At 39.5% G+C, this 20,280-nt stretch overlaps 1 protein-coding gene across 1 annotated transcript in view; it reads left to right on the top strand.

Annotated features, from left to right (window-relative positions):
- LOC124605519 (FAS-associated factor 1) overlaps window positions 1-20,280 on the top strand; it is a 152,363-nt gene that overhangs the window by 83,831 nt on the left and 48,252 nt on the right. The window contains exons 9-10 of the mRNA XM_047137262.1: window positions 1,199-1,335; window positions 14,492-14,654. Coding sequence (XP_046993218.1) covers window positions 1,199-1,335; window positions 14,492-14,654 — 300 coding nt within the window. The remainder of the gene's footprint in view (window positions 1-1,198; window positions 1,336-14,491; window positions 14,655-20,280) is intronic.

Genomic DNA, 20,280 nt, shown 5'->3' with positions numbered 1-20,280 from the left:
GTGAAACGTACACGAGTGGGCCTTCTGCTCCGAAAGCCCATATTGATGATGATGCATAGAATAGTTCACACACTGACACTTGTTGATGGCCCAGCATTGAAATCTGTAGCAATTTGCAGAAGGGTTGCACTTCAGATATTGAATGATTCTCTTCAGTCGTCGTTGGTGCCGTTCTTGCAGGATCTTTTTCCGGCTGCAGCAATGTCGGAGATTTGATGTTTTATCAGATTCCTGGTATTCACAGTACACTTGTGAGATGGTGGTACAGGAAAATCACCACTTCATTGGAGATGATGTGTCCCATCGCTCGTGCATCGACTATAACTCCACGTTCAAACTCACTTAAATCTTGATAACCTGCCGTTGTAGCAGCAGTAACCAATCTAACAAACTGTGCCAGACACCTGTTGTCTTCTATAGGTGTTGCCAACTGCAGCACCGTATTCTGTCTTTTTACATATATCTGTATTTGAATACCCATACCTATACCACTTTTTTTTTGGTGCTTCAGTGTAATAGCTTACTATCTTGAATTGTGATTCTCAAGTTTATGGCTGTATGCTGACAGGTTTCACTTCCTTTACCCTGTTAACATTAATGAGAAAGTCTTTCAAATGATTAGTAGTGCACTTAAAATTATATACTGTTCATTTACTTTAACGTCATAAATTGTTTCTAATCATTATCGCACCTGTTAGTTTTACTGTATTGTACTTCCATCCTGTGAAAGCCACTTTGTTTCCTTTAACTCTTTTTCCTAGTTTAAGTTTTGCTATTCACTTGCCATACTAATTTTAATTAGTAATTCTTACATTATTGCTTCCTGTTTGAACAGTCCTTCACACACTTCTGTCCGTCTGTCTTTATAGTGAACATTTGAGACTTAGAACAAAGCTGGGATCTTCATTTAGTCATGCCAATCCACATTACAAGAACACATACTAAATTGCTGTTTTCAAAACTTTTTTTTTTTCCTTCCAGATCTGCCATATAACAGGAAGTTCCTCTATGAAATTCCAAAAGAGGAAGAAAATACGTGACAGTACTATCTACAAAAACATGCACAGCAAAACAAACAAACTGTCATATATTGCAATATTTAAGCCAATTTAGTTTTAAGCTGTCTCCTGTTTTAGGAGGAACTTGATAAATCTGATCTCCTCAGTGTTACAATATTTGTTTATGTTCAATATTTCAGGTTTTTGGCATCAGTTTCTAAGGCACTTGGGTCAGTTGCCGCAATGACAATCCGCAGCATAGATGTGGACACACTTCCTGTTTTGATAATTATAATGCGTATGAGATCTACAACAGACATATATACAGTAGTGCATGGTATGTTGAAGGTTTTATAATTTTATGTATTATAATTTCATTATACTTAGTTTTTTGGAATTCATTTATGAAGTTAGTTTAAAGTTTAGAATTGGTCAAATTTAATAAGCAAGTAAAAGAAAATAAATTAATGACTCTAAAGCATAGAAAAAAAGTGAAATTTGTTTTAATGTTGCATAGATCTTAACACACCTCACAAATACCTTGTTAAGATTCCATCTGCCACTTATAACATATTTAATTTTCTTGTAGCAAATGGTAATTCAGTTGATGTATCTTACAAGAAATCTTCCTTAATTAGAAACCATTCCACCAGTGCTGATTTTGGCATTCAGATAGATGGTCAGGAATATACATCATATGTAAAATGTAAAACCGTTAAGTTCTAGTGAATTCATCGTTTCGATTGTTCTAAAACCACATTAAAGTTGTATTTTTCTTTTAAAATAATTAAAAAACCTATGCTGTAAAATTTTTCTTTTTTTTTTTTTTTTATGCAGGTGTATTTTGGGTGCCTTGGCAGTTGCTTTTTTTAAATTACAACAGGGTCCATAGCAGAGTTAAATTTTCTGAATGACAATAATCTGTCATCCTGATTGACCTAAATTACATTAGAATATCCTTTTGTGCTGTGTTTTTCACTGCTGCACAGTTTTGGCTATCTAAGCATTTTCAAGTGTCTGAAATACATGCCAGATTTAACATTGTTAAAATATAAATATAAGACAACCATTAATTGTTTGGTTGGTGGAATAAAAACTACAATAAGATAAAAGAAAACAGAACTTACACTGTACGCATATACACTATGTGATCAAAAGTATCCAGAGGCCCCCAAAAACATACATTTTGCTTCCCACTGTTGAAGAACAATTTGGGGATGGTGATTGCACCTTTCAACTTGATCAAGCACCTGTTCATAATGCATGGCCTATGGCGGAGTGGTTACTCGACAATAACATCCCTGTAATGGACTGGCCTGCACAGAGTCCTGACCTGAATCCCATAGAACACCTTTGGGATGTTTTGGAACGCTGACTTCATGCCAGGCCTCACCGACTGACATCGATACTTCTCCTCAGTGCAGCAGTCCATGAAGAATGGGCTGCCATTCCCCTAGAAACCTTCCAGTACCTGATTGAACATATACCTGCGAGAGTGGAAGCTTTCATCAAGACTAAGGATTGGCCAACGCCATACTGAATTCCAGCATTATTGATGAAGGGCTCCATGAACTTGTAAGTCATTTTCAGCCAAATGTCTGGATACTTTTGATCACATAGTGTAGCTTATCAAAAGGACGTATTTGCATTTCATTCGAAAACTAGATTGGCCATGCATTGTTAAAATGCAGTTAAGTGGCATGGTATGTGATAAAATGAAAGTAGAAAGAGTGATGATATAATAATGGATAACATTATATACTAATGTATTTTAGTATTTTGCCAGACTTTAAAATAACTGTGTGTCACCAAATATGCCTTGAATATAACATTTGATTAGATTTTAATTAATGAAGGAGGTGAGACAACAGTGGACTTCAACCCCGATTGCCTCAACAAAACTCACTTTATTGTGTGGTATCCCTCCCTTCCATTGTAGTAAAGGCAGTCATTACCGTTGAAAAGTAGTAGGGAGAGAAGAACCCTTTACAATTTTGTATCTTTTGGCCTCCAACTCTTCACATTGGAAGGTTAAATTAAGTCTACACTTAGGGGTTTCTTTCTTTATTCCCATCGTGTACAGATGTTTCTTGAAGTCCCTACAGTCAGTCATTGAACTTACCATGTGTTTAATCTGACTCCTGTTCAAGCCGAGGATTGCAGAATTCTGCTTTCAACATGGTTTTGGCATCATTAACTTGCCATCTTTCTATTTTGGGTATTAATCCAAAGTCCTGATCCAGACACGTAGTTTAGATTTTATCATCACAGAAGTGATAGGACAAGTTGTGGTCCGACAAATGGGGTAATAGCCCTTGTCCTGGGTAGCCTATCAGCTCCTTTGTTCCTTTACTACCTGAGTTATCAGGGATCCACAGTAGGCTTATTCTATTGCTGTCCCATAGCATCACAAGGAATTCATGGCATTCTTTGATGATCTTTGATCTCCTTTGCAGGAGCTGACAGATTTCAAAGCTGGTTGACTGTGAATGAATGTAGATTCTATGATCCTTATAGCATCTACATAGCTTCTACTCCACACATGCCCTGATCTTTGGCTGAAATACCATGGCCCCAGCACCTTTGTCTGATTTCAGCCTCTCAAGAAACCTGTCACCTGAACAGTACCATGGTTCATTCTTGCACTGCTACCTGCTTTCAGCTGTTACATTGAAAGGTCTATTGAAGCAATTGGAAGCAACTGCATAGTCAACCTGCAATTCCAGGACCATTCCTACGTTAACTCAACATTAACTAACTTTCTGTAATTAACACATTCATTATATTTATGTAGGATTCTAGGATTCTGATTGTTCTAAGGATTCCAGTTCTTCTCCTCCTCCTCCTCCTCCTCCTCCTCCTCCTTCTCTCTCTCTCTCTCTCTCTCTCTCTCTCTCTCTCTCTCTCCCTCCCCTCTTATGACCCTGCCACTGCCTCTATTGTAACTGAAACATGTAATGAGGGCATACCCAGCAGTGTGTGCATGCTGCAAATTCTTGGCTAAGCGGGTCCTCCTGGAGTTCCTTAGCAGCCACCGTCCATTCTACTTCATTCCACCATACTGTAGCCACACGAGTTCAAGTTAACATAGGTCTAATTACAGAGGTGTATATGAAGTACATGCGCAGACTTCAATCCCAGTTTTTCCCACAAACCCTTCTAGAACACATGAAAACATCTTTTACCCTGCAACTTATATTTTTTATATGATGGATCTGTGTTAGTTTTACATCCAGGGTTATCCATAGACACTTCAATATTCCCTCTATTGGCAGAATTTGATTAAAAATTTTATGCTTCCTGTCCATGTCCTGGATATGCTTCCTCATGAGTAGTACAACAACAGCTTTTTTTGCACTGACCGTTCTTAATGTTCCTTAACCAGTTTTGCACATTGTTAAGAATGTATTGTGCTATTGTTCGAATAGTATTTGCTAATTTTCCAGATATTACTATGACTAAATCATCTGTTTATTCTTGGCAAAAGTAACCTCTAGCATTTAACTTTTTAATGTGTTCATTCACCACTAGTTTCCACAATAGTGGGCACAAAACCCCAACTTGGGAACTCTCTCTCTCTTGTGATATTGATTACTGTTTTTACATCCATTATGATGCTTCTACCGTTTGCGTACTCGGCATAATCTTAATGCACCTATGTATAGTGATCTTATTGCCATGCTCTTATGCAGCTCTAACCATGGTTTTGAAGGTCTTATTGCTAAAGGCCCCTTTCCTGGAAGTATACAGCTTTTTGTACCTTCCCAACAAGTTGGTAAAGTGCTGTTTTCCATGATGCATCTGGTTGATATTCTTGTTGGTTTTCATGTAGAGGTACCTCGGCTAATATTTTCTCCATAACATACACATTAACCAGTTTTTGTACGGTCTTTAAAAGAAAGGACAGAGGCATATGTCTAATGTCCTTCACCTTGGTGTGATCAGTTCTATCTTGCCTCAGAATGAAAACAACCCTCACTGTCTGTCAAGCACCAGGAATAATCCTGCTGCTAGACTAACTCCAAACAGTCTGCATAGGAATCTTGTTAATCTCTCTCTTGTTTTTTTGCAGTAGCCAGAAAAAATTCCATTTGGGCCCAGTGACTTGAAAGGTTGAAATGTTCCTGCTGCCTAATGGATTTTCTTGAAGTCGGCACATTCTTTTCCAGATTCCCAGTTCTTCCATTGGTTATCTGTAAACCATTATCTCACTGGGATTGGGTCATTGACTGTCTTATCTGCCAGGAAGCGAGTCTAGAGGCATCTCTAGTGTCTTATATGCTGTTCTCGTATACCCGCCATCTTTTCCCTCCTTAGTGTCACTCCTGGATCTTGTCATTCTATGAGGATTTTGTGAAGTATCGCACTGACAGCTTTACCTTCCACCTCCTTGCAGAATACCTCTCAGAATGATTTGTTTTTCTTGTTTAATAGCAAGATTGTATTTGGTAAGGGCCTTTGTATATTTTACCCGTTGCCCTCACCTTCATGCAAAATTAAACATTATTTTTACGTTTATTGCTATGAAGTTTTTCGTGACAGAGTCTTCACGTAAAAAGTTCTCTGTTTAGTGGCAAAGTCAAATTTTGATAAATTTCCAGGCTTTCGATAACTTCCTCCTCCATCATCATCATCATCATCATCACCATCATCATTGGCTAAAGGCTGATTGTAGTGAACTGGCAAGGCTCCCATTTTTATACCCACAGGACGGTATCTGGTTGACTATATAATGTCGTGATGACAACATGGAAATGGCACGTATCGAGGTGGTGCCCTCTATGTCCATAGATATTGTTTCGCGTTCGCTATCCTCCACTGCTTGCAGCGCCTTCTCTCACAAGCAGTAAACTGCGAGAAGTCTTCCTCCACACCGTTTCTTTATCAAGTGCACGCTTGCATGCAGTACTAAGTGCATAGCCTGTGTGTCTGTTAAAATTGTTTCCGGGTTATTGTACCACCAAGATACATTCATGTTTTGTGAATTTCATGGTGAGTGCACAGCTTTCTAAGTCCAAGGTAATGATGACAGGCATTACTTCATCTGCCATTTCCTCCAAATCTACTAGGTTACTTAACAAAGTTTTAACTTCAGATGAGTATGAGTTTAGGTATTTCCTATATGTGTCACATCGGTTTTACTAGGGTCCCTGTAGGCCACAGTCTAACACCCATTTCAACACCAAGCTTTATATATACGTGGTCAGATAAGGCTGGCTCCATCAGCACATACTAACAATATGTGTGTTAGTCACACAGACTAACTGTCCGTTGAGATGGACCAGATGTTAATTCAGTTACTTCTTCCCTTCTTGTATTCCTGAAGTTGTCCCACTTACCCTTACTCAAGATCTCTAGACTGCTCTTGAAATATGCTCACTATTTTTATATACTGTATTTAGCATATTTCGTGACAGTACCTTTTCCATAAAATGCTTACAAGACAAATATCGTCTTGGCTTCAGTCGTCTAGTGGAAGTATGATTCCACAATGTAGTTTCGTCGGCTGCAGAAATGACCTGGTTCAATGCGTTTGCCTCATGTTTGGTGCTTCAAATTTCCAGCCATTAAAGCATACCACTTCAGGGCACAAATGTTAGTTGGTTTCATGACATTCCTGTCAGAAGACCTGTTGCATTTTATAACAGAGGAAGCTAATTGATTTTATGAGGAGATGCTGAAGAATAATGCCTCCAAATTTTATGCGTGAAAACTCTTAAAGATTTTTAAATAACAACAAATGTTACTAACATTCTACATCTTCATTTTTCTTGTGTATATACTATTTCTCAACAATGTAGGAAAAGACAGATTGCAAATAGCTGCTTACCGTAAAGAAGACACGTTGAGTTGCAGACAGGCACAATTAAAATACACTTACATAAAGGTTTCGGCCAAAGCCTTCATCAATAAAAGAGAAACTTGCACACCATTCATACACACAAGCAAGTACACCTCACTCACACATGACTGCCACCCCTAGCATCTAGGGCTGGACTGCAACTATCATGTGGTATGCAAGCAGCAGTCTGGAGGGGGCGGGGAAGTGTACAGGTGGGGAGAGAGATGAACACTGTATGGTGGAGTGTGGAGGGACTAGAATGCCAATAAGCGCAACATCAAGAGGTTTTGGGGCAGGAAGGGGGGGGGGGGGGAGGAGCAAAACAAGAGAGGAGCAAGGAAAGGTGGGCACATGCATTGGCAGAGGGCAGCAAATAAACAGGGTGAGAGATGAGAGTGGGGAGGAGATGAGGAGATGTTAGGACTGGGGGGGGGGGGGGGGGGGTACAGTAACTTACTTTAGGTTGAGACAGCCAGGATAATTACAGGAGCAGAGAATGTGTTGTGTTGTAAGGACAACTCCCATCTACGCAGTTCAGAAAAGGTGGAGCTGGAGGGAAAGCTCCCGATGGCTCGGGTAATGAAGTAACCATTTAAATAAAGTGAGTTATGTTCGGCTGCATTTTGTGCCACGGGGTGCTCTACTTTGCTCTTGGTCACAGTCTGGCAATGGCCATTCATCCTGGTGGGCAGCTGTTTGGTTGCACCTGGGTCTTCCACAGGGAAATGGTCCTTGTGGCAGGGGGTTGGATTGGGTGTGACATGGGGATGGATGAGGATGTTGTGAAGATTGGGCGGGCGACGGAACACCACTTTAGGAGGTGTGGGAAGTTTCTTGGGTAGGATGACCTTTATTTCAGGGCATGATGACAGGTAATCAAACCCCTGGCAAAGGGTGTGGTTCAGTTGTTCCAGTCTGGGGTGGTACTGGGTTGAAGGGAGCACTCCTTATGGCTGGGTCTTGGAATGGAATGGAGGGCGGGGGGGGGGATTGGGGGTTTGAGTGGGAAAAGGCACGGGAGCTCAGTTTGTGTACTATATCTGGGGATAGTGCCTGTTTATGAAGGCCTCTGTGAGACCCTCAGCTTGCTGAGCATGGGAGTTCTTGTCACTGCAGTACACCACTCCTGGGCGGCCAGGTTGTATGGGAGGGATTTTTTGGTGCGAAAGGGATGACATCTGTCGAATGTTGGTACTGTTGGTGTTTGGTGGGTTTTATGTGGGCAGAGGTGTGGATGGAGTCATTAGGGAGGAGGAGGTCAACATGTAGGAAGGTGACATATCGTGTTGAGGTGGACCACCTGAAGCAGGTGGAAGAGGTGGTTTTGAGGTTGTGAAGGAACAAAGATAAGGTATCTTGGCCCTTAGTCCAAATTATGAAGATATCATCAGTGAAACTGAACCAGACTGGCGGGTTTGGCTTGGAAGGTGTCCTCTAGATGGACCATAAAAAGGTTTGTGTAGGAAGGTCCCATGTGGATACCCATGGCTGTGCTGTATATTTGTTTTTATACCTTCCCTTCAAAGGAGAAGTAGTAGTGGGTTAGTATGAAGTTAGTAATGTGTGTGAGGAATGAGGTAGTGGGTTTGGAGCTGAAGGACAAGGGAAAGGTAGTGTTCAATATAGGTAAGCGGACATGAGGGATGTTGGTGTATTGGGAGGTGGCGTCAACAGTGACGTGCAGGAATCCAGGGGACAAAGGGTTGGGGATTGTGGAAGTGGTGGGTGTCTTTGACGTGGGAGACTAGATTACAGGCAGTTGGTTCGAGGTGTTGTTCAGTGAGGGACAAAATTCTTTCATTGGGGGCACAATAACCATCCACAATGGGGTGTCCAGGATTGTTGGGTTTCTGAATGTTGGGAAGCATGTAGAAGGTGGGTGTGCCGGGTGTCACAGGAGTAAGGAGGGAAATGGATTCAGGGGAGGGGTTCTGGGAAGGGCCCTATTTCTCAACATAGTCACCCTGGCAGAGAGAGACCAGCTTGTTGAGAAAATTCTTGTTGAATGTTTGACTTTGTTGACGGAGCCACAACCTCACTCTGCTTACACCGCTTCATCATTATCAAAGAGAAGTCCTCGGAGATGTTATTCAAGTTTTGGAAACATATAAAAATTGACCAAGTTGGGACTGTGTGAGGGGATGAGTGATGGCAGTGAACCCGAGGTGTCTGTTTGGTTTGTTGAAGATATTGCAGCAATCATATGGTCCAGCACTGTTGTGCTGAAGGAGAGGGTGTTCCATGTGTGGATGAACTCTTTTATAATTTGAAATTCAATTACAGCACAGTGTTTCTCACATATTGGCATCACCAGGTTACACCACATAATTTTGAAGCCTCTCGAGGCAGAGGGCTGGAAATATATAGATGTGAAAAATAAAATATATGACCTCCAAGAGTGTCAGAGTGAAAATGGTAAACAGGCCCCCTCCCACTTCCAAAGCAGGGAATAAGGGAACATGGGAGGAGTCCTTTAACCCTTTTGCTGTTACAGATATGCTTGTCGCAGGCCGTGCTGAGTGCAGTATCACTTCATTTCCTTTGTGAATTCTCTAAAAATGGTTGACTGTGCTAGCATGCAGCAAGAGCACAAACTGGAGAGAGTGGGTGTGCAGGTTGTACTGTGTTTAGCTCACTTGAAATGGCTAAAATATTCAGCACAAGGCCAGGAGACCGGCACAAGCTATTCAGCAGGCAGGGAGCAGTCCCCCACAGAAGGGGGTAATTTGGCTTAAGCCAAGAGTGATTCTGCACTCTGCACTCTTGGCTTAAGCCAAATTACCCCCTTCTGTGGGGGACTGCTCCCTGCCTGCTGAATAGCTTGTGCCGGTCTCCTGGCCTTGTGCTGAATATTTTAGCCATTTCAAGTGAGCTAAACACAGTACAACGTGCACACCCACTCTCTCCAGTTTGTGCTCTTGCTGCATGCTAGCACAGTCAACCATTTTTAGAGAATTCACAAAGGAAATGAAGTGATACTGCACTCGGCACGGCCTGCGACAAGCATATCTGTAACAGCAAAAGGGTTAAAGGACTCCTCCCATGTTCCCTTATTCCCTGCTTTGGAAGTGGGAGGGGGCCTGTTTACCATTTTCACTCTGACACTCTTGGAGGTCATAGGTTCAAGACCTCATAATTCCATCCATTAGTTCCTAAGAAGCCATTCTTTGCCTTACTTTTCTCTTTGTTATCTTAGCAGTTTCCTCCTCATGTACCCCAGCTAAGGCTTTTATCTTGATCTGTTCCAACTTCTCAGTGACGTTTTCCACTTTCCGGACTGCTCTGACCCCCAATCCAGTTGCAGAAACAACTTCCTTCAGCCCATCACCAGATTGTGTATTTGTGATGTCTTCAAGTACCTCAGTTTTTATATTAGTTTCTGTATTCTCTATTCTGGTTCCATGGAATTGGGGATGTATCAAGTTGACAACAGCATAACCGTACTCTGGTGTAAGGCTAATTACTCGGAGAGGTTGACCAGTGTTCATGAGGATCCATTTGTGACACTTCTTCCCAAGTGCCACACACTTTTTGACACAGATTGCATCACACCTTGGATTTAGCAAATGCTTTGGTTTCATCCTGCTTGTTCCATCCGACACACATTTTCATGTGAATCGGTTGGCCTAAGAATGGATATGATGTTTATCCCCTCTTCTAAAAGAATCAACTTTAACATGGTGTCAGACTCCTCAGAAATACACACATGAATATAACATACTAGTTGCAAGTATAATAGCATACTGTGCTGAGCAACACCCCATGATCAGCGAGTCGGAGACAAAATTGAGTGACAAGATATACTCTGTGTTGGACAAATTTACATAATCTTTATTCATCCAAAAAACTGTTAAAGTACATGAATGAACAACAAGAGGGGAAAGAAGGATTAATATTTCTTTATTCTGTGTACAGGGTTAATAGGGAAATCATAATTACATTTATATTACTGGCATAGTAATGTCTGTCTTGTATTTACAATTTGATATAATAGCATTGAAATGTGACAATTTTGTTTTACCAAATAAGCTATGAGACAAGCCCCTGCACATTTTTCTATCTTCCATATTAAGATTGACTACAGTGAATATGTATATTAAATGGTGTATGATAATATACCTAAAAACAAAGATGATGTGACTTATCAGACGAAAGCGCTGGCAGGTCGATAGACTCACAAACAAACACAAACATACACACAAAATTCAAGCTTTCGCAAAAAACTGTTGCCTCATCAGGAGAGAGGGAAGGAGAGGGAAAGACGTAAGGATGTGGGTTTTAAGGGAGAGGGTAAGGAGTCATTCCAATCCCGGGAGCGGAAAGACTTACCTTAGGGGCAAAAAGGATGGGTATACACTCGCGCGCGCGCACACACACACACACACACACACACACACACATATCCATGCACACATATACAGACACAAGCAAACATATGATAATAATTAGATGAAACATTTTTCATAACACATTACTGTTTTGTGTGTTATACTGTGATAGATGCAAGGCAAGTTGACATGCAGGGTTCTGTATGAAGCCAAATTGAAGCTCTCTCATGACTGGTTTCGAATCTGAAGTTCTCCTGCATATAAAGCGTATTTCTGTTCGTAATGAGATGTTACAAATTACATAGAGTTGTGTGCCAGTAGAAGGTTTTGTTAGTATGAAGTAGGTTACATTGAGGGATGGTGTGTAGGTAGTTGTCATTTGCACACATTACATTTTGCTAGGCCAGAAGTGTCTACCAAACACTTTGGAGTCTGATAATGCTTTCTTCTTTGTAATTTGGGTACATGCTTTATGCATTGCTAATAGATCTGACAAGCAAGCTGTTAGACTTCATTTTTCTTTAAATATGTCTGTCAGTATAGATGATGATATTTCAGTGTTCAATAAATTGAACATCACAGCTCAGTTCCTTTTCGGAGCACGTAAGTGTAATGTAACCAACATCACATCCTCCCCCTTGGGCACATGCACGCGTGCGCGCGCGCGCGCACACACACACACACACACACACACACACACACACACACACACACACACACACACAGATAGAGAGAGAGACAGAGAGAGAGTTGACTCTCCAATACTGATTTCTACTGCAAGTATGTGTTTTATTTGTAACATTGTGTGACTTTTTTTTTTTATGAATATGGAACATATGAGTTTCATGTAGTAATATCTGCAATATGTGAACTAAGCTTTTGTTGTTCATTTCCCCACACTCATCATATCTGCAGCTAGTAGCATGGGTATAATTGCTATGACATGCTTGCCGTCTCTCACAGAATGCTAATAGCACAGTGTCCCCTATACCATGACAGCCAGAGATCGGTGGCCCTTGAATTTTTTCTCAGTCACTATATGTCATAACTTCAGTTTGGTGAATTTTTGTGTGCGCGCCAGTATCTGTCGCTTGCTTGTGAAGGTTTAGTGACTAAAATATATAAAAATAAGTAGTGCTTCAATATCTTAATTTCTCTCGAACTTTGAAGCAAACAGAAATTTTTAAGGAGTCAGTGCAATATGTATATAACAAGAATTTAGAAAAAGATTCCTTTGCTCCAGGAAAAGACTTCCGTGCATTTTTTCCCATTTTTGTGACTGCATCCTTCTTTTCGTTTTCCCCTTAATAGATTTTTTTTTTTTTTTAAAGTAAACACATCAGCAGTGAAGGGTCAGTGATCTGTTGACTTAAACAGTTTCTGTTGCTTGAAAGCACATCTTGCACTTCCAGTCCCATGCTTTTCCTGTATTTCACCTTCCAATACTTAGTTCAATTCTCCGTATGCATATAATAAAGTGCCATGCTTAGTGTTTTGTGGTGAAGGGATACATAATATATCCTGAGAAATATTTTCCTGAACTTCACTTCTTTGTGGCATTACTTGGTACACAGTAATCTTGTTCTCAAGCAGGTTATAAATTATGTTTTTTGGGTAACGTGGCATAAACATAAATTGCCTAAACCCATTTGATATAACCATAGAGTATAGTAGTGGTTCATTGCCTGACATCTTTTCCTGTTTATGTACAAGGTGTGTTCAGAAAGTATCTGTTGGCCTACAATAGTTTTCATGAGAACATCCAGTTGTTCTGATCACTATATATGAACTGCCTGTAGTCAGGGAGTTTCCCTTGCCAAAAATAGCAGTATACTAAATATTTGTCCAATAGTATTTTTACTTCACCACTATCACAGAAGGGTGCACAAAATTGTACAAAAGCTCACAGAATCTAAAATTAAATCAGCCACAATATCTGTTTAAAATTTTAAATGCAGAAATGACTGGCAATTAGAAGACAATACTTGTCTAGATTCATAGCATTTTTTGAATACTATAACCATTGATTATAAGTACTTGGAAGTACAAGAGAGAAATCCATAAACAGTCATCTCAGTTAAAGCCTGTCAAGAACAACAAAGAATTAGTTGCAAAGATTGGCAACTTAAATTTCTGGTATGTAATCGCTCTGAAGGGTGCTTTGTTACTCATAATTACCCAAAGAGTGTGTGTGTGTGTGTGTGTGTGTGTGTGTGTGTGTGTGTGTGTGTGTGTGTGTGTGTGTGTGTAGTATTTATGACCCGATATGCCAAATTATCACTGTGTCTACAGTTGCTCAGCTAAGTTTTTGACATGATCCACGACTGTATCCAGGACAAGCAGCACAAATGGAAAGGGTGCCAGAGGCACCTAAGTACAAAAAATTTGTTTGGAGGTGTTTCACAATTAATAGCGAAAACTAAAGGGAGTGGAGATATGTGTGGGAGGGGGAGGACACCGAATGAAACATCACTTGTGTGGAGAAATGTTCTTAAGCCAGCCCTGGCTGTATCAAGTGTGATTTTCATTCATCAAATACGACTAATTTACTTCTGATTTTCAGTAGGTTGTAGAATTTAACATTGTATCAAAGCTTTTCTCTGAAAGGCGAATGACAGATTCAAACCATTCTGAAAATATTTCTTGAGCCATTCTGTGACTGTTAAATTAGTTGTGTCATTGAGACTGTGGTAATGCTTTATCAGGAACTGGATAAAGTATGCATGGGAAATAACCTTTTTATGCTAGCCTGTGTGTTGATACTTTTCGAATGCACTTTGTACACTTTGCATTCCTCGTAGTGCTTGTGTTAGAGTAGTCTGGAACTTTGATTACTCTTGTAGATGGAGCTAGTCCTATAATCTTGGTCATGCAGAATGTTTTTTCTCTTTTCAATGAGCTGCATCGATGCTTTCACCAGTTGCCTACGTTGGTAAGTAATAGCTTCTTTTAACATTTTCTGATTTGTTACACATTTCCTTAGTTTGCAAAAATAAGCTTATTGTTTCAAGTATTGGCATATATCTACATAAGCTCATAGACAAGTTATCTCCATTTTATATTTTAATTCTGTATAGTCCCTTGACTAAAAATAAATATTTGCAAGTAAATGCAGTTGAGAAATAAATTCGATGACAGTGTAGTTGTATAATTAAAGGGAATGTATAATATAGTTTACCAATAATGTGAATAAGTATCGAATGACAAATATCACTAAACTGTCCATATCTTGTGAAAAATGACATATTTTCCAAACTGGTAACATCTGTATGTATTGATATTTGTATGTGTGTATATATATATATTGAATGCTCTACTTACAGGCAATATTGGAGTAAATGAACTACTTACAAGTTTAGTTCAAGCTGTAGAGGTATTTACTGAGCAACAGCGAATAGATGTGAAGGAGGAAGAAGACCGAGCAGCTAGGGAACGTGTTAAAATGGAGCAGGATGCAGCTTACCAAGAATCGTTAGCAGCTGATAGGTAAGTACCTAATTCTTAGTTGGTGCAGTAAACTACACACCAATTGATTTTTGTTGTTATACAAGTGTCATGAACCTCTTTTAACATCTTAATATAAAAGAAAGAATAGGGTTATTTTACCAAAATACATATAGTTGGTAACGTATTTCATGTAGTTTTTCATAAGACCTGCAATATGCTTTGTATCACTATAATTTATTTCTCTCTTAACAGAAACAATTTAGAAAGATGAGGAGTATAGTTTTCATAGTAGTGCACAAAAAAGACTGGCATGGTCTTAATACTTGTTTTCTTATTCATTGATGGTAGCCTTCTGGCAGTTTTAAAAGTGGTGTTTAAGCACTTTTGGAAGCTGTTAAAAAATAAAAACAATTATGAAGGACAGTTAGATACTCCTTAACAAAATAGGTACACTCTAGATTTAATGAAAGTGTAAATTCACTTAGATATAGAACACCACCAAATTATGGAGAGTTGAAGTGTCATCTGTCAGTAACAAAGTAACTACCCAGGAAGAACATTTTATCAGTGTCTTAAGACTTGTTTGATTCAGCTCTCCACACTAATCTATCCCATGCAAGCCTTACCATCTCTGTGTAACTACTGCAACGTACAGCCACTTGACTCTGCGTATGATAGACAGGCCTAGATATCTCTTTACAGTTCACCTGCACCCTTTCCGGCATCAAGCTCAGCATTCCTTGATGTTTCAGGATCTGTCGTATCAACCTGTACCACCTCCTATTCAAATTGTGCCATAAACATTTCTCCCTTATTTGATTCAGAATCTCATTATTTATTCAGTGTACCTGTATAATCTTCAGCATTCTTCATTATCACCGCCTTTCAAAAGCTATTCTCTTCTTGCCGGTACTCTTTATTGTCCGTGTTTCATTTCTGTATAAGACTGCACATGAGACATATTTCAAAAAATGATTTCCTAACACAATTTTTTACACAATGTTAACAAATGTCCCTTCTTCAAAAATGCTGGTCTGTGCCTTACATCGTCTTTACTTGGGCCATTATTAGCTAATTTGCTGCTCTAATAGCAAAACTCATATACTACAATTAGTAACTCATTTGTATGTGGATGTACATGTACATTCTCCGATAGCCGCTGTACACTGCGTAGCGGCGGCCACCACTCATTTCCTTTCCTGTTCCATTTTCAAATAGAGAGGGGGAGAAATGACTGTCTGAATGCCTTCATATGAGCCCTAATTTCACTTGTTTTGTCTTCGTGGCCCTTACGAGAAATGTACATTGATGGCAATAGAATCGTTCTGCAGTCAGCTTCAAATGTCAGTTCACCAAATTTTCTCAGTAGTATTCCTCAAAAAGAATCTTACCTTCGCACCAGTGATTCCCTTTTTAGTTCCTGAAGCATCTCCGTAAAACTTGTGTGTTGCTCGAGCCTGTCGGTAACAAAACTTGCATGCTGCCTCCGAATTGCTTTGAAGGCTTCCTTCAGTCTGACCTGGTGGGAACCGAAACACTTGAGCAGGTGAAAAATGCTTTCCTAAAATTCTCCCAATAAACCTTCTCACCAATAAACCTACTCACTTGTTCAATTTCATATCACTTTGCATCCTGGATATTTAACCTTCATGACTCTGTCGAGCGTCATGCTACTAATGCTGTATTGAAACATTATAGGTTTGTTTTTCCTACTCATTTGCATTAAAGTGCATTTTTATATATTTTCATCACATCAACAAGAAATTTTGTCTAAGTCATCTTGTTTCTCCCTATAGTCACTCAATGACACCACCTTCCTATATTCTGCAGCATCGTCAGGAAACAGCTGAAGACTGCTGCTCACCATGTCCTTTAGGTCATTTATGTATATAGAGAATAACAGTGGTCCTATCACACTTCCCTGGGACACTCTTGATGATACCCTTGTCTCTGATGAACACTCACCGTCGAGGACAATATACTGGGTTCTAGCCACTCTCAAATCTCAGAACCTATTCTGTATGCTTGTACCTTGGTTAAGTCTTCAGTGGGGCACTGCATCAAATGCTTTTCGGAAGTCTAGGAGTATGGAATTTGCCTGTTGTCCTCATGAGTGGTTCACAGGTTATCACGTGAGAAACGGGCAAGCAGAGTTTCACACGAGTGTCCTTTCTGAAACCATGCCGATTTGCAGACAGAAGCTTTTCTTTCTCAAGGAAATTTATTGTATTTGAACTGAGAATATGTCAGTGAATTCAGCAGATTGATGTTAAGGATTTTGGTCTGTAATTTTGCAGATCCATTCTTTCACCTTCCTCATAAACAGGAGTCACCAGCACTTTTTTACAGTCACTTGGGACTTGGCAATGGCAGAGAGATTCACGATAAATGCAAGCTAAGTAAGGGGTCCATGCTGTAGAGTACTCTTTTGAAAACCGAATTTGGATTCCATTCTGTCCTGGAGACTTCCCTGCTTTCAGTTGTTTCTCTGCACCAGGGTGCTTATTACTGTGTTCTCCGTATGTGAGTCTATGCGATGGTCAAACGATGGTATGTTAGTATGATTTCCTAATTAAATTCCCTCAGAATACCCAGATTTAAGTTTTATTTCACTGTAATTGATGTTACTCACACAACTTTTTAAGACAGTACTCATTCCATTCAGCTGATAGTAAGTCTCATAATAGTCTGGCAGAATTATGTGTCATTATCAAAACATAAAGCTTTATTTCTTCTCTTGACTTTAATTCCTTTTTAGTGTTCCGTGCCTCAGTCTGTAAAAACGGAAACCTTATAGGATTGCTTTGTTGACCGTCCTTCTGTCTGTCTGTCCATCCAACTGTTAAGAACCCTTTTTCTGAGTCATGGGTTGATATATTAAATTCAAATTTATGTCATATTCAAATTTATGTCATGTATTAAGGTCTGTGGTCCCTTGACAGTATAAAATTTTTACTACTAAGTCAATTCAGTCAAAAGATACAGCCATTTATGTCACATATTTTAATAATCAAAACTCAGCAAAACTTATAGGGTACTTTCCATTGATGTAGAATTATTAAATTTGGCGAGAAGCAAGGTTTTGTGTAGAAGTAAAGCGAAAATTACGAAATTGTTAATTTGTAATTACTTCACACGAAAAAATATTTCTTTTGTCATTTATTATCTGACTTCAAATGTGAAATTAAAACATTTTCGAAAGTCTTGGAATCCCTAGGACCAATATCTTGACAGTATCAGTGTTGATAATGATCAATATCCTTGATTTGCGGAATGGATGAATCGTCTGTATACATAGTTAAGTGTGTATGAAGTACTCGGTGCATGAGTCCTACTCACACATTAAATTAAAGAGTGGGGGGGGGGGGGGGGGGGCACTAGACTACAAGCCTGTCTCACTCCCTTCTCATTTACAGCCTCCCTTTTGTGTCCTTCAACTGTTAAGACTACAACCTTCAGCTATTATGATTGTACTCTGGTTTCTGTACAAGTTGTAGATAATCTTTTGCTCTGCATATTTTATATCTGATAATTCTGAATTTCCAACACAATCAAAAGGTTTTTCTAGGCCAGCAGATGCCATAAGCTTAGGTTTTTCTTTCTTCTGTCTGTCTTCTAAGACAAGTCATATAGTAAGTACTACTCCACACATTTTGACATTCATCCGGAATTTTCCCTCGTTTTGGCTTCTTTCGGTCGTTCCATTCTTATGTAGATAATTCATGTTAGTAATTTGCAACCATTTATGTGCTAAACTGATTGCTGTGTAATATCCATACCTTTCAGCACTTGCCCTCTTCGGTACTTGCCCTCTTTGGTACTGGGATTATTACTTTCTTCTTGAAATCTGAGTGTATTTCGCCTGTCTCATGCAATATAATACGTACCAGGTGCAGTAGTTTTGCCGTGAGTAGCTCTCCAAAGGATTATAATTATTCTGAAGAAATGTCCTCTTAATTCAGGAGCCTTGTTTTGACTAAGGTCTTCCTACCGTATTTACTTGAATCTAAGCAGCACTTTTTTTCCGGTTTTTTTAATCCAAAAAACCGCCTGCGGCTTAGAATCGAGTGCAAAGCAAGCGGAATTTCTGCCGTCGAATATATGTAGCGCTACACAGGCATGCTTTGTAGGCACAAAGATAAATACTGGCGCCAAAACCTCGGCGTCAGTAAATAAATTTAAAAAAAAAAAAGTGGAAGACGAGCTTTTTTTCTCCGCCCCGAGTTTCGACCACTGCATTCTCATACATTATCCAACGAAGTAAATATAAATTCCGTATTGTTCATCTTCGAATGTAGCAGAATTACAATGTACTATGAAAATCCGACTGGCAAGACTGTTTGGGATGTTTGTCAATATGGCCAACTCTACGTTCTGAATTTTTTCCTACCTGTGAGAAGTGATGGTTGCCAATAAGAACCTGATGAAAAGTGAATCACATACAGTATTCTCTTCACCATAAAAATAATACAAATATAAACATTTTGCCATGTATTCTTTCGTGTTTGCTGCTTTCTCATTTAAATCCTGTCTGCCTAATAAACTACGAAACTAGAGTGAGACAGCAGCAAACGCGGAAGAATATACGTATCGTGTCATGTTTATATTCGTATTATTCTTATGCCTAGTAGTGATACAGTCAGAAATGAAGCACAGCAACTGACTAGATTTTTAAATCTAAGATGACTCTAATTTCTGTGCAGAATTTGATGTACTAAAGAAGCGGCCACAAAGATTTTCAAACGGAGAAAAATTTTTGCCTAACTCTCATTCAGAACATGTTCTATCATACACAGTCTATTATTTGGTTCTTGTTGATCATTATCAAAGAAAGCAGCAGTGTAAGTAATAACAAATAGCATTCTCTTGCCATTGTTTCGTTAATGAGACGATTCCTCTCTTTCTTTGTTTTTTTTTTTTAATTGGAAGCGACAGTAGCGCGCACAAAAGCAAGCCATGCTGCGAGCGCCGACAAGCCGTAAACATGCACTATCAGAATGCGACAAACAATGCATGACACAGTACAGTAATGCATTTTTCAGCTTAGAGTGACGTAAACACCTATAACAAAGAGAACAGCACTTATCAGATCAAAGCAAAATAAGCAATTGATTCAAACCAGATGAAGCACGTGAAAAAGAAAGGGTACCCGTATAAATATGGATGGAGCGTCTGACGCATAGCAATGGCTACCTGGTAAAGCTTAACTGCTAAGCTTACGACTCGAACCAAACTACTGTAGGTGTATCGTCATTCATTCGACCTAAATTGTGTCTCACATTGCAATGGACCAACTTTGTTTCGATTTGGAGGTGCGGCGTAAAACTTTTCTCTCCCCTTGAATTTCGAGTCTCAAATTTCAGGTGCGGCTTAGATTTGGGAAATTTTTTTTCCCTTTATTTCCAGTCTCATTTTTCAGGTGCGGCTTAGATTCGAGTGCGGCTTCGATTCGAGTAAATACGGTATGCTCTGTCACACTGTCTGCTGCCGCTTTCTTTAGATATGTATGTTCCCTTTTGCCTGCTTCGTTTTCTGCATGTTGATATTTACTCCTTTCATTAAACGTAATATCTCTGGTTATGGGAAGCCACAGTGCAATAAACACAATTGAAGGAGAAAAGTAACAATTCACTGGGTAGATGAGGTACTGAGTAGTCAAAAGGCA

Source organism: Schistocerca americana, chromosome 3, assembly GCF_021461395.2.
Source record: "Schistocerca americana isolate TAMUIC-IGC-003095 chromosome 3, iqSchAmer2.1, whole genome shotgun sequence".
In the NCBI taxonomy this organism is placed as follows: Eukaryota; Metazoa; Arthropoda; class Insecta; order Orthoptera; family Acrididae; genus Schistocerca; species Schistocerca americana.
The sequence above is the reverse complement of the archived record's forward strand: the minus strand, read 5'-3'. Positions and strand labels throughout refer to the sequence as shown.